The 23,365-nt window shown below is 35.6% G+C and overlaps 1 protein-coding gene and 1 non-coding gene across 3 annotated transcripts in view; both read left to right on the top strand.

Annotated features, from left to right (window-relative positions):
* Positions 1–23,365, top strand: part of LOC124306166 (uncharacterized) — a 53,929-nt gene that overhangs the window by 29,209 nt on the left and 1,355 nt on the right. For both annotated transcript variants that reach the window (XM_046766475.1, XM_046766474.1), the window contains exons 2-8: positions 2,674–3,567; positions 12,943–13,186; positions 15,962–16,225; positions 17,326–17,503; positions 18,858–18,985; positions 20,720–20,839; positions 21,502–21,649. In XM_046766475.1, coding sequence (XP_046622431.1) covers positions 2,674–3,567; positions 12,943–13,186; positions 15,962–16,225; positions 17,326–17,503; positions 18,858–18,985; positions 20,720–20,839; positions 21,502–21,649 — 1,976 coding nt within the window. The remainder of the gene's footprint in view (positions 1–2,673; positions 3,568–12,942; positions 13,187–15,961; positions 16,226–17,325; positions 17,504–18,857; positions 18,986–20,719; positions 20,840–21,501; positions 21,650–23,365) is intronic.
* LOC124306533 (U1 spliceosomal RNA) lies at positions 6,980–7,141 on the top strand. Its single transcript, XR_006908645.1, has one exon. It is a non-coding gene; the product is annotated as a U1 spliceosomal RNA (small nuclear RNA).

The following is a 23,365-nucleotide window of genomic DNA, read 5'->3' as shown; positions in this document are numbered from 1 at the left end:
ACAGTTGAAAGATCACATCTTGTTTTTTTTTTTACGAAATCTTTATTGTTTTCGAAGTCGTTGAGATGATATTTTTTCAACGGAGTAGTTTTGGAAATTTGATAGTCTAGACGGGAATCTGAATTCTGGAAACTGCCGCAAGAAAGAAAAAAAAAGAAACTTGACTGTGTTCTGAAAAATGTTTGAGTAGAAAAAATTTTGGATTGAACAACAGTTCCAAAATTATACAAATTTTCATAAATATCGATATTCCATGTACGATACAAGATAATATGTTCGATAAATTGGCTTCATTCGATTATAAGATCGAAAAAAGAACGGTAGACCAAATTGTGCATTTGAAAATCATATTAAAAATGTACGTGAATTAAAATTTATTCGATAATTTTGCGAGTGACTTGAAGAGACGAATGAAAATACTCTTAGCATTGAAATAATGTATAAAAAGTTTACAAATTTTTCCCTTCCCATTTTCCTGTAACGGCATTTCTAATATTATCTTTTAACATACCTTGTACGGTGATTTTTCGGTTGATTAAACACCGAATCATTTTCCCACGGTCACTTGCATCTCGATGATAAAAAATTCCAAGTCTCATCTGCCATCAAGGCAACTCTGCATTGTAACAGTTCGCATGAAAAAAATAGGCGAATCCGAGCATAAATTTGTTGGCTGCGTCCCAGTTTTTTCCCTCTTTAATTTACACGCTGCGAAGAAGAAAGAGAAAGAGGGAGAAAGAATAATCAGTTTTTAAAATTTTATCTTTGACTTTCTTTTTCACCTGACAAACGAGTGAATAAAGTGGAAAACGGCGTATAAATTTAGCGGGTAATACTGAATGAGACAAGTGGTAAATTGTGTATCCACACAACTGATCATCGGTTTGAAAATCGAACAATGACAGGTAGATATAGAAGCTCAATGAAACTTCCCGCCGCTGCTGGTAATGTAATGCTGGATGATCAGGTTTCATCATGCCTCGATGATCACTGCACAATGTGTATAATTTTACCCACACAAACGAATTGATCTTGACGATCGATGCCTGACTTGTTTCGGTTTGATTTTAAAAACTACAGCAGTTGACGCGAATTTTATACAGAAAAAAAAAATCTATTTCATTTTACAACAAATTTACAAAACATTACAAGATACATTTGAACGAATTATTTCATGCAGAGTTATGAAATGTGAAATACCAATGTGAGTCACAATGTTTCTGAGGAAAAATAAAAAAGTTTACTTAATCTGACAAATTTTTTCGAAAACATTGCAAATTTGATTAAATTCTTCCATTTTTTTTTTTTTTTTTTTTATTTTTTAATTTGCATCAGAATTACCTTGAGAATTTTTTACAGATCTGCTCAAATGCAATTAAAACTTGATTGTTTTGTAATTGTTTTTTTCTCCTTTCTTTAAATCATTATCCTGGTAGATTTGGAAGAAAGAAAACACCGAAATAAAGTGAAAGCACAGCAATAAAATTCTACACTTCGTGTTGAAATTGAAGATGTTCTTCACCTTTCACGGGTACACAAATAAATCGCGAGAAATCCATTGTACGAAAATTGTGTGAACGAAACAGAAAGTTCTTTTTTTCTATGTTTGATTTGATAATTGTAAGATGTATAAATTATAACGTACATTAAATTTGCGAAAATGAAATCAACCAAATAATAATTCTGTATCGATACACCTGAAACGATTGTTATAACAAAACCGAATGAAATCTCTTTGAAACGTCGAGTAATTTTAATTATCGTGTGAATCAAATGTTATACATATTATATACATTTGTATGAACACGATTTAACTGCAATGGATATCGAATTTAAGCACAATTGAAATGGTGGAAGAAATTTTTTTTTTTTTAATCATTTTGAATGTAAAGTTTCCCAAGTTTCTCACTCATTCATGCCTACCGATCCATTTTTAGTCGGCTATCTTGACCCCACCTGTCGCTTATCGAATTTCCTACGATCATTCAACGATCCTTCGACGATCTTGTTGCCGCTCGATCTTTAACGCCGATTTAGTCGAGTTCCACTTTTTCTCGTTATCCTTTTTTCGCTCCTATCTTTAATTTATTATTATTCAATTTTTTTATTTCGTGTAGCTGAACTGTGACCAATCGGAAGTCAAATTTTTCGCTGCATCGTCGCGTATTCGTACAATGAGTGTAACTTCATTACATTTTAACATCTGTTATCGATGAAATCGATGAAAGCAACCGTCAGGAGTTATAAACTCTGTCCAAATAATTTTCTATGAAATTTTTACGTGTGTTTTATTTTTCGAAAAAGCGTACGAATTCAAAGTCATGCATAAGTATGTAATCCAGGAGCTATTCCTACAAAATTTTTGAGTTTTTTTTTGCTATGGGCTCATTTGTTTTCTCTTAAAAACACTAATTTTCCGAGCATTGATCCATGATATGAAACGGCAATGATATTTTTTTTCTTGCAAATTATTCTGTATTCGTCTTTTTCATGTACATCCTTGTGCAATTTTCTCTGAACTTTTCATTTCTTCGCTATTGGAACCATGCATGATACAAAAAAAAAAAATTTTCATCTGTAATTTTCCACCCAAGTAAATTGATATCTTAAATAGTCCCGAAGAATTCTTTGACTCGAGTTAAAGATCTAAAGTCTCGAATAATTTGCTTTCAGATGGAGAACCGCGGATTCGAAGAGGACTTTGGAAAATCGATGGTAATCACAGATGGCACCGATAATTTCTCGTCGAGGGTGACAGATGATAATGGAAAAATTCCGCGCGGAGAATCATCACCGAGGAATACACGGGACAAGGTTCAGGACTTGCCGCACGTCTACGAGGATATAATTCCCGGTCCGATGTTCCTGGAAGAGGAAGAGGCAGAAGAAGGCGAAGAAGAGGAAGAAGAAGAGGAAGAAATTGGATCGTTCTGCAAGGACAATCCGGGTTTCTCGGCGATCCCGGAGAGCCTGGGAAGCGTTTGGAAACCCGGAGCCTTGGAAAAATCGGAGGGCGGCGTGTCGAATCCGGGCGACGTGATCTCAAGGCTCCAGCGAACCCTGACGATGCCTTTGAAGCGGCTCCCGGAGGGTCGGAATCGCGATGTAAGCCGGTCGGTGCGCGTGACCGGAAGCGAGAAGGAACCGGAAGTCGGACGCGCGCGACACAGGCGGAAGAAGAAGGACTGTAAGCGCTGCAAGAGCCGCGGGACCGAGTCGAAGCTCGCCGCGAGTACGGAGCCGATTTTAGCGCTGCCTGTCGGAAGGCTCCCGAACTTCCAACCGGCGACCGGAAGTCCGCAGGCGGTTTTCGCGCCGACGAACAATTCCGCGATTTGGCACCTGAACCCCATTAAATCCCTTAATTATGACAAGAACGAGATTCAAGACAGACTTGGCGGCCATGTTGAAAGCTCACACGATCATACCGACTTCAAGGCGCTCATTAACACGCCGCAAAAAAATCGGGCCACTATGAAAGTCAACTCAATTTACTCCCAGGATCAGTGGGCCGCTAAGGAGGCTCCGATTTTTTTTACCGACGTCAAGGAACACGAGCATTTTCAGGTTCGTACTTTAACGTTAATTTCAGTTTGGTTGAATATTTCTTTTTTTTTTTGTTTTTGTATTGAATCAGCGGAATCATTATCCAGAAAAAATATCCGTTCGAATACGATGTTGTATGTATTAGAAAATTTTTGTTGCTTGATACCAAAAATTTATCAGGTTGGAATAAATTTCAAACGGATCAAATCAAATTTTCTTCTTGCTTACTCCAAGTAAATTATTATTCAATAGGTTCGTATTTGATTAAGAATCTGTCTGTTTTCAACAAATTCGAACGAAAAATTTTCCGAGGTGTTTACGAAAAAATTCTCAGCTTTCGAATGAGAATTCTACAACTGGATACATGCGCGGAAAAAACTAATAGTACATTTTTTGTATGCGTGTGAAATCATGGAAACACCAAATAATGAGCTGGTATTATTTATTTTTCATCAAAAATGAAAATAATAATTTAGAACGGCAATTGTATTTCACCGATAATTAAGAATTGATTATGATATTATTGGGTACTCCAGTTGGATGTTAACATTTTTGTATCGAAATATTTATGGAAAAAGATTTAAAAAATTTCACCAGAGCAAGTCTCGATGATGACAGTAAATTAAGAAAAAAAAAAAATTCTAATTCCAACTGTACCTTATTTACCAACTTTACTATTTTTTCGCGGGAAAAACCACATAGCTTATCACATTCTGATAAAAAACAGCTCATTTTGTTCGTGGATAACGATAATGCGTTTCTCATTAAGTCATAAAAATTTTGTTACTTCTGAATTATGACGATTTCACATATAGGTGTATTATTTTTACCAACTGACGAGTTCAAGATAATATCTTGTCCCGTAAAGCGATTTGCAGACAATTTCGTTTACGAATGAAATGAGTTATTTTTCACTCTCATTGAACGCATTTTATTGTAGGGATTTTTAGGTGTAAAAATAAAACGGAACAGTATGAATTCTCTAACTTTGTTGATGAGAAGATGTTTACACTTAAAATTAAGCGTTCAAATTTTTTTCATTAAACCAGCGGTACTTTCTAAACTGGATTTACCTTGATCAACTAAAGTTGCAGCTTTTAAATCTCTGATTTGCCGTTTTCTTGTTTCGAAACATGTTTGACTTGGCTTTACATCCTCTAACTTCTCGGAATGCCGCATGTATTTTAGTTAAAACGAACAATTTCCGAAACTGACTCAATTTAGAGAAAGTAGAAACGACTAGCAAAATTCCTGATGACAAAGAAGCGCAATGACCAAGGGGAAAATGAAATACTAATGGATCGTTCCTTATTCCTCATTAGTAGCCAGTTCAACTACTGCTAGTAAAATATATATCGTGTAAAAGAAGTTTCAAAGGTACTTTGCGGTATCTTCGTAAGGTAAACGGTTTCTATTCCTATCAGATAGTTACGAATAAGAAACAACGGGACCAATTTCAGGGTATTTTACCTGCTACGCAATACATAACACATAATCATGGAAAATTTTACTCCTAGAAATATGTGAAATTTGTTTCTGACATACATTCGAGTCTAATTTCAAAATACATGATTTTAAAACTTTTTACAAATTATGAAAAATATATACAATGAAAATTATAGTCACTAGATTTTTAACCGTTCAAGTAAAACAATAATTCGATCAAATCATCGTCATAATTTTATCGGCAGATGATCAAGATTTTGCGTTTTCACGATTAAAAGTTTACCTAATATTCATTATTTCGTGTACAGTAGCGCTCTAAAGTATTTAAAAAAGACAGTAATTGAATTAATTACAAACAAATATAAAATACAAAGATCGATAATATTTGTTATTGAAATTGTCGAAAATTAACTCTCGTTCGCTAAAAAATAGAGTGAAGATAAAACAAATTAAGAAAAATGGTGGATCGAAGTAATAACTTAATAATTCATGGTGTAAAAATACTTTTGAACGCTACTGTAGATGCATCGTGATTTTCAACGCTGTTTCAAAGATTCGAATAACACGTCTTTCTTGTGAAACTTGCACAATTCAGACTGGATCCCCTCATTTTTTTTCTAATTCTCACGAATTTCCCATGATAAAAAACAGATCGTTTCAAGTGAATATTATTCTCGCAATACGGTGAAAAATACGTCCGACGAGCAAATGAGTGAAGATATCAAAATGCTGCTTGATTTGTTCGACTGTATTGTTGAAAAAAATTCACCTCCCTTTCAAAGAAAGAGATAAAAAAAAAAAAAAAAAAAAAAACCAAGTTTTTGAGGTTCGCATCCCGTGCACGGAATACGCCGCACAGACTTTCTCCCATTGTCAACTCTGACTGCGAGGTGTGTTATCGTTTGTTCAAGCTTCACTTCCACCGACACATATATATATAGATATACACGGTTAGAATGTTGCTCTGGGAACGGGAAATCTCACACAAAACCTTCTAATGTCCATATCCGAATTCTTCCATTTGCTCGAGGAGCCTTTTTCTTTCGTTTGTTCACTACATCGTTATTTTTTTTATCATTTTACGGATGTGAAAATTTGCATATAGTGACGTTTGGTAGTTAGGGAATGGCCGTGGAAGGAGGGACCACCCTACTTACGCCCTCTCCGCCCCTTTTTCATTGCCCGATTGATTAGCTTTTCTAAGAATTATAAATGCTAAAATGCTAAGTTCAAGAGGAACGTCGGTTATTATAGTGACACATAGATTTCCTTCAATTCAAAACTAGATCGTAACTTATGTTTTATACTTTAAACTCACACCGTCAACGCTTGTTTCCCTAGTAAACATGTGGAGCCCGAGGAGCTGTGTGAGTAAAATAATGCTATGCATCAATTTTGCACGAAATGACTAATGAATTTTACAGTATTTGAAAATTCTTAAAAATATGTAACATGTAAATTCGTGTTTCCCTCATTTTAAATGCTTTAATATCTACTCGAATAGCGCAGTTGTAGTTGATATATTTCAATATGGCGTTAGAATGCACAATTCTTAAGATTTAATTTTCTTTCGAGCATATGGCTTCACGGTAAACTGCGAAAAGTAGTAAAGGAATTATAACACTTCGATTTTGAAATTCCTAGTTAGTAAATTCGTATCCAAAAATATGGTTTTTGCTATTGATTATTTAGATGTATTCAGGAGTCAAGCCTAACATTTTAAGCACAATACAGAGAATTAGAAATTACCCGATAACAGTTACGTAGCGTGCGAATTCTGGATCGAATAGGCGAACTCTGACACTCAAGACCCGTTATACATACCCGAAAACGCCGCGCGAGAATCAAACAGCTTCGTTTGGTGGCTTCGGCCAACCGTTCAAAATTAGTTCGGCGATCCGGCGATGCGCGGCGCTCAGCCGAAGTGCTTCTCGCGTCAATAATGCGGCGGTTCTACTTCTTAACCAGGCGCCGCACGGACCTAAGCATACTTACCTGGCGCAGAGGACACCGTGATCAACAAGGCGGTTCCTCCAAGACGAGGCTCTTCCATTGCACTTCGGTCGGGCTGAACCTTGCGAATACCCCTAATGTGGGTATCTCGGGCGTATTATTTTTGGTAGTAGGGACTGCGTTCGCGCTGTCCCTTTCTAATCGGAACCGAAAAATAAATCATTCTGTAAGTGAACGTGACAATCAAGTCTACGGGAAATACCTAGTACATCTAGCCTCAGGTATTAAGCTCATAGGGCGGGTTGAGTATAAAGTAGTTCCCCAACAAGTGTTAGGGAATCATAGGGTTTGTCATATAGTTATCACGATGATGTTTGCCCCCCTAAGTTTTATCATTTAAAACTCCTTGGAATGCACCCAACAAATGGACACACGAAAGTCAACTTCCAAAATCATTTTCGCGAAATACGTATACTACGAATAGGCCAGTAAAAATAGCACTTTATTAACCGATAATGATATGAGTTATCGGCCGAGATAGAAAAACTCGTTCATTCAACGAGCCATAAATCGTAAACGGCAAGTTTTACAAAAAAATTTCTAAGAAACAAAAGATGCAAAATGTTACTCTCTACAATAATGGTCTCTACGACTTTTGCCCTAAGGTGCATAGTTTCCGAGATATCGACCAAAAACGATTTTTCGAGATTGCGCCTGAAGCTCCACGTTAATCTGTCAGCATTTTGTGTTTTTATACTCAGTAAGTGACCCCAAACATTATAAAAAAAAATTGGATCGGCAATTTAGTGCGAGGTTCAGCCCAAAAAACGTCTATTTTTCTGGCCTAGAAATTAACCTCCCAAATTTGCCAACCGAGAAATTAAATTCACAACAAAACATTTTGGCTCAATATTTCAATACAGAGTCGTCATTCCTTTTTTATTGTGGTAAATATTATTACTGAGTACCTAAATTTTCAATTTCAGTTTTGTACATGTGGGACTCGAAAACTCAAACTATTCTGGTATCGAAGTAAACTCTGATCCGAATGCGAGGAACTTGTATAAGCTATTCGAAATTAATATCGATTTATTTTCCAAAAGTTCCCAGTCGTAGTTTTGCGCTTCTAATAATTTTTCTCTGCATATTTTCCGCCGATAATTCGATACTTAATTTCATAGTTGTCACAATCAGCAGTGCATCAGAGAAATAAAAAGCCCCAGGATGGGATTTCTTAAATTTGTTCCTATGTAATTTCTGAAAAAACGCAACGGTTTGGAACTGAAATAATTGTTTGGCTGGCAAGTGCACCGATGTTACTCGACGCTCCAATTCCGGGGCAAATTAGTGATCCCGGGAAACTTGCGCCTCGTAGGGTTTCAGCAATAATCACTACAAATAAATCGTATCGTAACGTTCTACTTGGCGCTCTCTTTCGATTCCCCCACGCGACATTTTCTTGTGTCTAAAATTGGTTTTTCTCCGCGTAAACATAGTTTTCCCCTTCATGTTTACGAATGATGCGTTTCACGCTTGTACCTGCATGCCTGTTTATCTTCAATTTGATGTATTATACATATATGTATGTATTTAAGTATGAATGTAGACGGGCGCCGTGAATAGTTGTTCGTTCATTTTGACATGTATTATAAACCTCTTTTTCGACCTCATTCGTCATTTTTAATGCGTATGAGAAAACGCTTGAGATTATATTTGAGAATGGTATATATTCAGCGGAATTTATATACATAATCTTCCAGCCACGCAAACGTCCGCATTAATTTCCGAGAGGGTGAATTATTCGGAACACTCATCGCCCAAGTTTTTATAATATTATAAAAGATAACGTGTATACAAAACTGTCGTAAATTAAATTTTATAAATAATCCAAAATGATTATATATTCAACTACAGTCGGAGGAATTTACTGGAATATCAACTTATTTTTCGGTACATCAAGCGAGTGCTTTTTTTCTCCAATCAATTAATCATCCGCACTAATTGTAAGGGCTATAGAAATATATATGTTTTTGCCAAAAAATTGATTTCTCTCGATTCGATTCAAAATTAGATGACAAATATTAGAAAAAATTTAGTGACCAAAACGAATTCCGGAAGTTGATTGTATTCTGAGCAATTATTTGATCGAATAAATTATTATTTGAAGTGATAAAAATAATTCTCGAAATATTGTTTGAAAATTGACTATCGCCAGAGAATAAAAATGAGAAAATACGATGAATGAATTGGCCAAAAATTTCACAGCGTAGAACAATTACTGGATTTCAAAGTTTGTTCTTTTTTTTTTTTTTTTAAATACAGAAATTCTCACCGCACGGCGAAAGATGTTATAAATTTACCAAAGAACGATGAAGAAATGCACCGACACACAAACTTCCTGCCATAATTTGTCTAAACAGTCTTGAGAAGTTGAAACCACAACGTTTTGACGCAAAAATAGATCGTGAGACTAACTTGTGGAGACGCCGACGACGCCGATGCCGATTCTGAATGCTCGGCTATAACCTCTGCCACCTGGCATCCATACGTTTGACGCGACTAACCAACGAAAATAATAACATCGCTATAGACACCGTATAAAGCTCTCAAAGTCGTCCAGTGCATAATTTATCCCCTGCGGTCGAAGGCTTGATCGGTTATATTTTTTCACCTCTGGCTTCTGTTTATTTTCCGAAAATTTTTTTCCCATCAATTGACACAGCTAATTAGATGTTTCAAATATTTTTACATCGAAATTATCTTACGAAATGCTTAAAAAATTTGTCCCAATGTATAAAAAATATTTTTCAAACATCGAATGGATATCGGTAAAAGTATTTACGTGATGTTGACGACCTGCTTCTAAAATATCTCAAAACATTGCGAGAGATGGATAATTTCTCGAGATATTTGAAAGATATTGTTTTTTACAAAATATTTTGACAATCTTTATGCAGTTGTAATGCCACATGTAATATTTTACACTCTCACCACTTCGAGTTACTTTTTTATTTATAAACTATATTGTACCGCGTGGTTCGATACACGTGAAACCTGGTGAATAACGCAACAAAAATGAAAGTTTTATTTTCGGAGCAGAAAAGATCGCTAGTCATCTCAATGCTGTAGATTTATTGGACCAAAAAAATGTCGAGGCAAAAAAAATGTGAAACAATAAAGTTGAGGGTATTTGACGGACACAAAAATATTTTACTGTAAACGCAAAACTTGATCGCAATTTCTTACGAGTTGGTTGTTCACTTTTTGTGAAGTGTACGTAGCCATTTTTTTCACAAGTGATTTTTTTTACAAATCGTTCATCCCGGAGTTTATCTTTCAATGTTAAAGCAGGAATAGACGACGGGCCTGACCAAAGATTTCCATTTTTGTAAAGGACTTCCGAATTTCTCGGTAAATTTTACTCAAAAGCTAATCGCTTTTCGAGTGAATCGAGTTCAGAAAAAGTTCAACCGGTGGACGGAGTTTCACCTAAATTTGTCCATTCGCTTTTGACTTTTCAACAGACAGAAATGAGTATTAATTTTTACCACTGAATTTAGAACGGTTCCAACAATTTTACCAAAAATTCACTCAATCTTGACTAGAAGATATTCATCTGAATTGATAAATCCGTTCTCGAATGACCGTAGAAATTAAAATGGATCGTATATACAGATAAAATTAATCCAAAAGTGATGAGAATGAATGATTGATTCGCAAGGTTGCAAGCTCGAAATTTTCTCTTTCCCAAAAAATATTGATTTTCTTTTCTATCCGATTGTAGCGTTAACAAAAAAAAAACTAAAAAATTTAGCATCGTTTGATTTCCAATTGCAACTATTTGGTCTGATTATTGTCGTCGATACTACATTTTTTCAACCGAGTAAGGCCTTAACATAAATTTATAATTATATCAAATTGGAATTTTCGAATATTCGAAAGAAATAATTATAAAAAAAAAATAGTAACTGAACGTAATAGAATTTTTTTGTTCGTAGCTAAAAAAAACTGACGTTCATTTTGTGTCCCAAACTATATATTTTGTGTATGCTGAAAAATGCAGATAGTTAAATACCCTGTATTATATCAAATTGCGTAACTAGGTAGAAATTAATCTCGTCGTGCGGACAAAAACGGTGTAAAAAAAAAAAAAAAAAAAAAAGAAATCCCTTTACGAGGGCAAGTTAAGAGATCATGTCCAAGATTTCTTGGCTCGTCGACGGTGTTATGTTATTAGTCGGCCGACGGAACACGGCGTACAATATCTAATGTTGGAATTATGTCACGTAGAAACACGTGCAGAGGAAAGCTCTCTGTTGGGGCAACAGTCTGAGGTATTAAAGTTGCAGAAGCGCACTAAGATCATCGGTAGCTGTTCCTGTCTCGGTGCCAAGTCGCCGGTTGGATCCGGGTTCTAGCCAAGTGAGGAAGCTCCGCAAGCTTCGGAAACCGCCAGCTGACATCCTCTCGCCGCAATCGTTTACCACCTTTCAAACAGTCCGCCCGGCTTATTTTCTCCGCAAAGCTCGATTGCGAGATCTCGACGAGCCGCGAAGCTCAATCATTTCACTCGCGAATGAAACGCGATAACCCTGAAAATAACCGTCAATTTTATATCTTATCTTATCATCGCGCACCGACTAGCTAAACTTTATTTTAAGCTGTGAGACGCCGAGCGCTGGGTGCGGTGATTTCAACGTCTTTTAATTCCGATGAATTTTCCAAATTTCGGAACGTTAACAAGCGTTCAGCTCGGTGTGAATTTTTTAAAATATTTTTTCTTCAAATTCAACGACGTGCGGATGTGATAATAATTAGTGGTGGATGCAAATAATTGTGCACCGAATGACGCAAACGTATCGTGAATTAATTATTGCGAGCATTTATGGAGGGCGCAGGTTAATCAGAGTGAATTAGGATAATTTTGCTGATTTTACCCTCAGAGGAAAAAAAACCAGTGCTGTGATTTTTTTTTTTTTTTTTTTTTTTTTTACTTTTGCTCAATTTTTTTCTACAGATAATGACACACCCATGGCTGATTTACAGGTTTGTCAGCAATCTGTTGAATTTTATTAAAACAACACAATCAGGGTTAAAAAATAGAGCTCAACTTTATTGAGTTGAATTTTGTTGAAAAAAAAACCGTCTTCGTATTGAAAAAATAATTAGAATACCTGCGAGATCGAATAAAGAACGTTTATGATTTATCGCTTTTAGTTTTTATACTGAATCGTATTGCAAAAACCTAGAATCGAAGTTTTATACCGATGAATCTCTTCTTACCATGCAAGAAAATGATAAAAACTGCAGATGCTAATAAATAAATCTAACAGGATAGAAATAATTCTAAAATATCCTCATGCACATATTATTCTTGCATGTTTTGCTTCCTTGTGTAAAAATCTTACTGCCAAATCATAAAATCAATCTGAAATGAATTTTGAGTAAAATTAAAACATGTTTCCCGACGAAGCACAATAATTTGTCACTTAAACTTACCAAATCATTTCGTGTACAACGTTTTGATTGCAATCAACCGAGGAAACAATACGGAAAAAATTTATCACGATGCAATTGATTCGTATATAATAAAATTCAACACAGAATTCCATGTACGACTACAAAGTTTTCGGTATTATAAAACAATGAAATTAGCAATGCAATTATTAATTATATATGTATAGTTTTTTTTCAACAACAACTCCAGAAACGCTGTAACGAACTACGCGAAATTGCGTGCGATTGAATTTCTTCGCAATTGTTTACAACATTATTCGAATTACTCACGTAAGATCGTGACAGTTTTTTTTTTTGTTCCGATTGATATTTGTTAATGCATAAACAAATGTCCTGATACCGAAGACAGCGTGAAAAAATGCCGGAAAAAAAAATTTGAAATACTTTGTTTTCCGTACGAATATCACACGAATCTCTCCGCGGTTTAATTTCCTTTCCTTTTCTCTTCCGATAATAATTCACTGTCGTTTCGTGTTTCAGAGGGCATATTCCCTGCCCAGTCGTAGTCAGACACCTTCCTCCCAGAATCGTGTCAACCTGCGACGAAGCGTGAGAGGCGAACCGCCTCCGCGTCCGGCAAAACTAGACAAACACCGAAGAGGATGGACGCTGCATTTTGTGAGCCCGCTGCGCAGCGGAGGATGCACCAAATCCATCGTCGTACTGATTGCGGTCATTCTACTTCTTCTCGGAGTCGGCTGCACAGCTCTCTACATTCTTTTCGGTTAGTATTCATTGTTGGGCCCATTTTCTGTGAAAAATAGGAAAAAAAACAAACAAACAGTAATTGCATCAAGTATCGGAGTCAAATACAGCGAAAGAAATGATTTCCTTTGGTAAGAGAATTTAATTTTTTAAAGTCGATTTAAGGTTTTTTCGGTTTACTATATTTTTTTTATTTTTTTTTTTTTTGAAGTTAAATAAGGGCTGTCGACGTCATTTTAGGGCGTCGTAAGAACGTGAAATTATCGCAATAGTTGCTAGAAAGTATAAAGGATCGTTGAACAGATTGTTTTCTGTCTGATGAAAGTAAATTCGATGTTATTTTTTATTGAACAGAATCGATGTAAATACAATTTTGGAACATCGAATGTGTATTTGTAGCGATATAAATATGATTAAAAAAAAATGTCTCGAATTGAGCGGAATAGTTTTTTGAATAAAATATGCACTTAATCCCAGAGTCGAATAACTATTACATACTTCTCTCTCTCAATTTCATTATTTCTATTGTTCTCGCATTTTTAGGAAAATCATCGTACCTTAGGAATGCATAATAAATATAACAAATACTCAATGTTTGACTGATGTAACTAAAACTCGTTACTTTTTCATATGAAAAACCTCCATAGCAAGTTTTTGTTTCCCGAGTGTTCAATTTTTCTCCTATGGCATGAAAAATAAATGTGACGTTCTCAGAATTGCGTTAGTCTTGATATTTTTATTTTCTTACTTGAAACAAATGCTCGAGAAAAAAAAAAAAAAAAAAATTGGCTCGAACAGGGGCTCGTTTTTTTTTTTATATAAAATTTATCTGGTTACGTGAAAATTGATTCGATGATAAATTAATTTGACGATTAGATTTTCCAAAGTGCTATCGAATTACAAACGAAATTTTGCAACACTTCTATTATACCGAAATGTAAAAAATGACGAGATTATTAATTTTCAAGTGACGTGTCAAGTAACGAAAACTGTACGTTGAAAAAAAGTTTGAAAACTGTTTGCTAAAACAGTTTTTTTTCCCCTCCATTTCTCAAGTGTCGTAACTACGATCCATAATTATAGCAGCATTAAATATATAGGCAGAGTGAAAAGCGTAGCCTAATAAACATCGAAGGCCCCTAGAGATTGATATAGGCGAAGATTTTATTAAAAATAATTGTTGACGAGGAGACGTGTCACTTGCAATTTGCGTCTGTTTCAATTAGCGTTAAACAGAGCTTGTCAATGACAGTGAAAAAAGGAAGGAAAGAAAGAAGCTGCGCTCGAGAAGCACGTTGTATGCATAAGTGAAATGAAAAGAAGTAAAAAGAGTGAAATGAAATAGGCGGGCGGATTTTGATACGGCTGTTAATTAACTCTTGATTGACTGAATAACCATTTCATTAAGTCCGGTGCCAAATGTCAATTGATTCAGCAACAACGGCTCGTTTCACGGCTTTAACCGCAAGCACGTTCTCGTACGTACGTTTCTTCTCTTTAATCAAATCTCTTCAGCGAGTACATGAGATTCATGGACGATAAAACCCCCGCGCATATACGATGCGTGGGAAGATGCGTGCTCCAGTTTTAATGCTTCTGTGTTTGTTCTTCTAATTATCACCATTCATTCATCGTTGTGAAAATGAGTTTGCGAATTCATCGGTTTTCTCCAACTCTCGTTTAAGCCGTAATTGGAATATTGCCGTTTTCGACTCCAAAGAACGGTGAGAATGTACGGATTTTTTTCTCTCAATATTCTGTGCATGAGACTTACGAGCTTATGATTCTGAGGGTTATCTGAATTTGCGAATAAGATTCAAATTTCATTCTTTCATCATCTTTGAAAGTTCGTTAGATCGGTACTACGAACACACGGATATCGGTAATTGAATCGAATCAGATATTTTTTATTCATAATTCGATGTAAAAAAAAAAAAAAATGTGTAGCGTTTTTTTTTTCTCGTCATCTCGAATTATTTTAATCTCAGTTACTTCTGCGATTTCGAAATGAAAATTCAGAAACTATAGAAATTCAATTCTAAAACTCGTGACATATTTTAAAAACAGTAACCTTCTTCACAAATGAAACCGAACTCAAGAATGTAAAAAAAAATTTTATGTTAAAGACAATGTGAATTAGGATTTGTACAGTTTCTCTTGAAATGTCTTCACATTTTTTTACTTCAATTTGAAGATTTGAATTAAAAAATGAATCGCTCAGATTCGTTCAAAGTAATACTGACTTTGCAAGACCCAACTAGAAGATCAGAAATAACAGTCTGCCGAATTTTTGGTTGGAAAAAAAAGTTTACACATTGTTTTTCCAACAGTGTAACAGCTGTAATTTAACCAAGTTGTTGGATAAGAAACATCAAATTCGTATTCATCGTTGTTCACTTTTTTTCTTACCGCCATCTTTCCCCTGAATTTTTTATGTTCATATTTTGTTGCTTCAACGCTTCGAACTTCAATCTCATAATCATACACTGTACAGTATTAAAAAAATAATGTCAATACAGTTTACTATTTAAATAATAATTAGCAGAAAGCGCAAAAGTATTGGAAAATTTTTCCTCTTTCGAGGATTCAGATTCACCTTTGCAGCTGAAGAATTAACAAAACTTGTCCTCACGGATAATTTTCTCGAACTTTATTTCTGAACTTTTTCCGAACTCGGATTATTCGAACAATGAGATACAACGGGAGAATAAATATAGTTTTTATTTGATTTTTGATTAAAAAAAAAAACAAAAAACACTGTTTTCAGTTCATTTATTTCTGTACAACATTTTAGAACCTCAGAAGCTGCAAGTGATACAGCAATACTTGATGGCGTCGGCACCGAACGGAACCACGGAATTTTGCGAAACGTGCACAACGGTGAGAACTCGTCTCGAGGATTTCAACAACACGACAAACCCGAGCAGCGTTCATTTGGAGACGACAACGGTAACTCCGAGTATTATCTGGTATCCGGAAACGAGCACGATCATCGTGCCGGAATCGGAAACAATCAAAGAAAGCACAACGTCGACGACGAGTCAATCGCCTTCACCTGGTAAGTTTTCTAAAATTTGTCACGAATGTTTGTGTTTTTATATTAATTATTTTTCAGAAATGTAAGCACGTTCGTTGTTTTCGGAAAGTTTCGATAAAAATTCTATGTCAGTTCGGCGCGGAAAAGTTTGAACTACGATACACTCAATAATGTCTGAGAGATTTCAATAAATCTTGTACAGTTTCTAGAAAGAAATTTTCACGCTGTTTCGCGGCTTTGTTTACCCACTATTTAAATGAGAAAAAGTTCTAATGTTCAAGCTTCCGATTCATTTTGAGCGAGCCGAGTTCGAGAGCAAAAATTAAATGTAAATCTGAACAGCTTAGAGTTTTTAAGAAAGTTGGTTGGCCGAAAATCGACGCTATTTGTTAATTTTATCAGAAGACAGTCGTAAATTGAGGATACTTCGAATTGTTATGTTCGTAAGTTACAAAGATCTCTGTACACATAGAAAAATGAAAAATTTTTGAAAACATTTACTCCAACAAACAGCACATTTTTGCTAGAGAATAACTTTGGTTTACGTTTTTGCAATTCATAATAATATAATTTCTTGTATTATCTAAGATTTTATTACACATTTTTCTTATAAATTATTGTTTCGTTTTTTTTCTCTCTCTCTCTCTCTGCGGTCTGAATTAAACATGACTTACACGTATTTATATGCAGAATTATACTCCAAATTACGCAAGTTCAACTTACACGATTTCGCTCGGTCAATATTGCTATTTGTAAATCATAATCAATACCGATGCAACGTGTTGAAATTAAAACTTCAACGATGCCAACTTGAATTTGAAATATTCTTGCCAATAAAATGGGCCATCGTAGAGTGAAATTGAAGTAATCTGCTTGATTTTTAACGATTTTGAAACGATTTTAAACGACACATGAATATCTAAGGTTTTGTGTACGTGTATTTTTGGTATGCTCAATTTTCCGATTTTTTTTTTTTTTTTTTTTATACAGATCTTTGTAACTCAAGAATATGACAATCTCACGAATACCGAATGTTCGACTGTGTCGTAACGCAATTGACAAAAAGTATCAACTTTTGGGCAAATGATTCTTGCAAAGTTTCTGACAACGATTTTTTCCAGCGTCGAACGTGACCAGATATTGCGACGACTGTTTTGCCGGCGAGGTTTGCGTCGCTCTCGTCGGCGATGAGGTTCCGTTTTGCAGGACTGGTCCCGATCCCCGGGATCCCACGGGATGCGCTGGTCTCTGCCTCATAAACACGCAGCGCTGCCATCGGCTGGACGTCGATGCCTTCAGGTTGGATTTTTGAAATTTAATTACCGATCTTCCAAAATTTAATAAACGTTCGGCCCGAATTTGCGAACAAAAAGAGTAATTTTTTCCGATATTTTTCAAGTCACTAATTACGCTTCTCTGCAGGTCACGAAGTTTTGATAATTAATAAATTAATAAAAAATTCCATGAATTACACACGGGTTAAAAATGAATACGAGTATTTCGGATGACAAATTTCCGAACAAATCTCACTTCTGAATTATATAAAAACCAAAGATTTTTAAATCGCGAGTTTAAGAACACTAGTTATTTTCCAAGTATTTTTTTCTCTGGTTATGAGATACACGAGTCTTTGTTTTTCACGGTTTTAAAGTTTCCAGTTTATTCGAACGAGTTGAATTGTTACTCTCTGCTTTAGTCTAAACTTGACTACTTTTGCCACTTGAATTATTTAATTCAGAGAAATTTAATGCTGGAGTTGTTAATTACGTTCGCAGTTGGATCCACTTGAGACAAATTTAGACCTCTGCGTTTAATATTCATTAGCGTGTAAAACAGGGTGGCACGTAATCTCGAGAAGCTTGTTGTACACTTCTATTTTAGGACTAATGAAACTGACACAATCTTATCAGCTGACACAAACTTTATTCAACTGAAGTTTTTTGTATTCCTGTACAAAGAATGTAAAAGTATAACAAATCGTCCCGAAATTATAGATTTATTTAACGACAAACGAGTGTCTTTGGCCCCAATTAATTTGGTTCCTAATTCCCGGTCTTCGGTTCAAAGCATTAATTATAACTCTGTAACGAGGGATTGATCATGTTTCAAATACCGTGCAAGCCAACCAAATCGTTTCAAATTACTCTGAAATGGTGCAAAGTGTTTGTAAATCACTTTTAAAGGATTTCCAAATTATGTGAATTCTTTACAAAATACCAGAGAACGATTTTGGATCTTTCGGAATTCGATGAAGCGAATCGGGTATAATACTTCGGATTCGCGTATAATTTTTCAGAGATTCTCTAAATTCTATTATTTATAATAGAATATATTTAGAATTTTATTTAAAGACAAGCTAAAAATGATACGTAAAATTTTCTGGATCTTATTGTTAGTGATATCTTTTGAAATCTGATAAAATCTTCGAAAGTACTCTGAAGTTTCATAAACTTGACGAAATTTTTCGAATCATCTGAAATTACAAGAAATCATCGGAATTCACGAAAGAAAAAACCTCTCGAAATTCGGTAAAATCTTTCAAAATCCCATTGATATATAGACGTGTAAATTTACTCGACAACGCGTTGTCAAATTTTTTGATTTATAAACTTGCAAAAAACATTTTTCTGAGCATCGTTTGACTCGTCCTCAGGTGTACAAACCTCCATCATCATTGTCTGGTGGGCGAATGGACTTGTTCCAACGGTTTGTGCATACCTGAAGTAAAACACTGCGACGGCCACATGAATTGCTACGATCATTCGGACGAATACAAATGCGGTAAGCATCAAAAATAAATCTCACGCTGTCAAATGGGATGGCAAATTATTTCCCAATTTCATTTACCGTCATGCGCATCTGAAAAGTAAAGTAAAAAGTTACTTCACTAGTTCAAAATCATACCCGTAAACGTACCATTCATTTTTTGACCATCATAAATTCACTATTAGGTAGGTAAATGATGATTGGATGATTATAAAATTTTATATAAATAACACATCCAAGTCAACTGAGAATCTAACGACTGACTGAACCGAATTACTTGAATGTTCAATACCCATGTATCCATTTTCATTGGTTCGATGAAAAGTCAGTTGGCCAAAAAATTGGCCCTGCGGATTGTGAAATAAATATTCAGTTGGCCATAGAGTGGAAAAAGAATTTGGGATATTTCGCAGAATCTTGGGTGATCGTCTACCGAACATTTTTCTTCAGCTCGTTGAAGCTAGGCTTGATTATAAGAGAACACTGCGACCCTTTCATACGGGGTTCTGGGAAGCCGTGCGACTCACAAGCACAAATGAAGCATGCATCGACACGAAGATATAACGCAGTGCCGTGCAGTGTAAGGAAAGCGCACTGTGTGCTCAGCATTTGTAGAAAGCGAGAATAACGCGTGCACACGTGTCGAGTCACATGATCAAGGAGCCCGAGTTATTTTTCTATTATTGGCTTTCCGCTTTACTATCGGATTTCTTTGGCTTCGGTCCGGTATGCGCATTAAATTGTGTGTATAGATGTGTTTGTCCATGGCGCGTGAACGTTCCCGAGTTGAATTGACAGAACTGCTCGCTTCGCCTCTTGTCGTCGAATTATATTGTTCGTTCTCTTTGTTCCTAGGATTTTTACGGTGCCAGTTCGAAACTTCAAAGTGTTTTATTTAGGTAAAAAATCATTACGGAAACAAGGTATTCCGACTATCATTCCATGAAACGTTACGCAACGGTTGAGATGTGATGTTAGAATCTAAGGAAACTTCACACAAAAACATTTCACAGTCAAGTCATTATTAAGACATCCCATTCAATTCTTGTGGTATTGCGTCAATTTCGTTGTTAATAGATGTTTGAAGCGTTAGAAATCATTTAAAGTTGCTTCGAGATATCAGAAATTATCTGAGAAGAGTAACCATTGATGTGGTTAATCGAACCAAACAATACTGTTCAAAGCGCGAAAGAAACTGTTCGAATAAAAAAGAAGTGCAACGGCCGGAAATCTTGTCAAAATCCATTGTATTGTTGTTGAAAATGTAGTAGCAGGCCTATAGTCTGAATTGAATATGGCGTCCACAGCTCCACCTCGCAACTTTGCGTTACGTTTGCTGCCGTCTAACCTTCAAGTTCTCTGAAATATCAGTTTTCTCAACTTTTCCGATTACTGATAGAGGAGAAATCAACTCATAATTTTTACTTTGTAACAGTCGTACGGTTCTGAAATGCAAAAGAAGCTTTCTCACTCGAACTTCACGACGCCATGTTCGAAGACTCGCGATGTCAATTATTTTGATGCGTCGTTGAGCTAACGTTTCGTTTAATGTCACTGTCATGATTGAAAAATCGGTATATTTTGAAACGATATGATCTTGCTAGAAAAATGAGGGAAAAAGAAGTGACACTATTTTGAACGTGTCGTTTATACAGCACCGACCGAACTGCCTTGATGCCAATTTATTTTCTAACGTAAGAGAGCCTATTTCAAGTCAGCTCCTTATGTATTTGAATGATCTATTTTCAGCCTGCGACCTCGAGACGCACTTCCGGTGCGGAAATGAAACGTCGTGTTTGCCGCTCGAGAAAAGATGTGACGGTGTCATTAACTGCTGGGATACTTCAGACGAAATCAACTGTACCGTAGGTAAGAGGCATCGGTGCGCGATCGTGATTTAATGACATCGGTGAAATGAGTACATTCAAAAAGCACAGAGAACCGCAGCCACATATAAGAGGCTCGTTTCCGTGACAATGTTTAGAAGCGGAGTTATATAATTCCCTTCAATTATCAGACCGTCTCAGTTAATTAGTAACTTGACCATGAACGATCGTTTAAATGCAATTACTCAATGGAATAGGGTACAAACAAAAATTAAGGTTTAAGAGTCACATCGTTCGAACATCAGAGGGAGATAAATAAGACAATTTTGAATCGTTTCAGACGTTTTAGATTTTGTGTCCGGATTTGTTTCTCATTGTTTGGACGATGAAAGATTATTATTATTATTATTATTATTATTATTATTATTATTTTTTTACGAAATAGAAAAGCTTTGACTCAACCGTGATTTTACGAAATTGGGATTAAAAAAATTCTTATCACACGTGCGTCGTGGATGAAAAGTGGGGCTATCGGTATAAAAATCGGGGTACTGTTGTAAAAATGATTTCGCCGTTTTTTTAACGTCACACTGTTCCGTTTCGTTCCAAATGAATGCGAGACGCTTTGTGTATTTCTGATAATTCCAAACTTATTCATCTGTGTCGTGAACTCTGTGAGTAAGCAAAACGGATTGGTTATTTCAGCTTGTCCACTGGAGAGCGAATTCACCTGCAACAACGGTCAGTGTATATCGAAGATGCGGTTCTGTGACGGACTCGCTGACTGTGACGACGGATCCGACGAGCCTCATGGATGCCAGGGACGGTGCAACAAACACGAATTCACTTGCGGGTAAATATACGACATCATGCTTTCTCCATTTTAGGGACGTACATGGCCATTTCAAAAATGTGCTGAGATAAAAACATAACAGGAAAACTAAGGGTTAAAAAGTTCAATTAATATTCAAACACGTCCTTGCGATTGAACATAAAAATCTAAAACGCTAAATCTCAACTTTAAAAACATTTAAATGAATTCTCAACATCAGAGAAATCCCATTATTCGACAATTCATTGTTTGTTTCATTTATAAACACGTCCGAAACATTACATCTAATGTTATTCTTCCGATATTGTCGATAATAATGTTGTTTACAGACAAAACACAATGCTTTGACAGTTTTTCATCTACACGAGGTTTTTTTTTTTTTAAATCAAACCCATCAGACTTGATTGGCTCCTCTTACACTTTTCGAGACATTGTGTTATCAGGTTTTTTTTTACCCAACAACTCTTCGACCTGATTGCAAATCGCGTACATTTATTTAGAAATTGGGTGTGCGCAATATTGCATCACTGTTGCACGCGATCGGTGCCAAGTATTGCCGGGCGCGGTGCATATTCACAAACAGATGTGTCAACTGTCAGTCTCGAAGTTTCGTAGTTCGAGATTCAAGTATAGCTCGAGGACGAACTTAGCCAATATATCGTCGGCTGGGGAGAAGAAAGTGTTATTTCAGCTTCGCCGTGAAAAAGCTGTTGTTTCAGCTTCGGCTTGAAAAAGGTGATGTTTCACGAGCAATTTTTTAAAATAATTTTTCGCTGGCAGCGCATACGGGAAACCTGAATTTCTTAGTTTTATTACACGCACCGAGAGAATGTTTTAGTTCCGGTTGCCGCTTAGTCCTTAACTATTTTAATTTTTTTACCACAATCGAAAAATATACCTCTAGGTAGAAAATGCAAATTAGTTTTCTAGCTGTTAATAGAAAGTCTAGTATCCGTTACTATTCTTTCTCATTACGATCACTGTTGCTATATTTTCTTGTAACTGTTGCGAAAATTTAATGCTTGTGCAACAATAAATCGTCGTTAAAGACTTAACTAAAAAAAGTAGAGTAAACCGAACAATCTGATTTTGCGTTGCAATTACCAAAAAAAGATCGACGATAGCGCAAAATGGTTAGGCGTACCTCGTTTTTCGTAATTCCAACAATATTCAAACAGTTTTTTTTAACGATACCTGTTTTACTGAATTTTTCTAGTTGCTGTAATAAATGAATTTTGTCGCAGTGTGAAAGAACCGCTTTCAAATTACTATTTACTTTTATTTTGTGTATTAATAAATTCTTATTCTACGACTAATTCATACGGTGGAATCATCGAAATGTTCGTATCACATACGACTTGGGGTGTTATAGAAAATTAGTTAACTCGGTTTGTTTATCTTATTATTTGTATCATTGGTCATATACAGGGTGTCCCATTTAAATTGACGCAACAGAATATATTGTGAGCAGCGCGTTTGAGATAAACTTTTTTTTCTTAATTTACTGTTGCATCGAGTACCTTTGCTAATTTTGAAATATCTTCAAACTTTGATGTCGTAGGAAAAACAGTTTGAAATAAAAGTTTTCCATTTTTTTTCTGTGCAGTATCAGTCTTTAAAAAAAAAAAAGAAAGTACACTTTCCCATTAAAAAAAGTACCGTCAACCTTCAAATGACCTCGTAAACGTCCACCGAATAAAAAGTATAATAGCACAATGTATTGCCCTCTTCGGATCA

This window comes from Neodiprion virginianus, chromosome 5 (genome assembly GCF_021901495.1).
Source record: "Neodiprion virginianus isolate iyNeoVirg1 chromosome 5, iyNeoVirg1.1, whole genome shotgun sequence".
Lineage (NCBI taxonomy): Eukaryota > Metazoa > Arthropoda > Insecta > Hymenoptera > Diprionidae > Neodiprion > Neodiprion virginianus.
The sequence above is the reverse complement of the archived record's forward strand: the minus strand, read 5'-3'. Positions and strand labels throughout refer to the sequence as shown.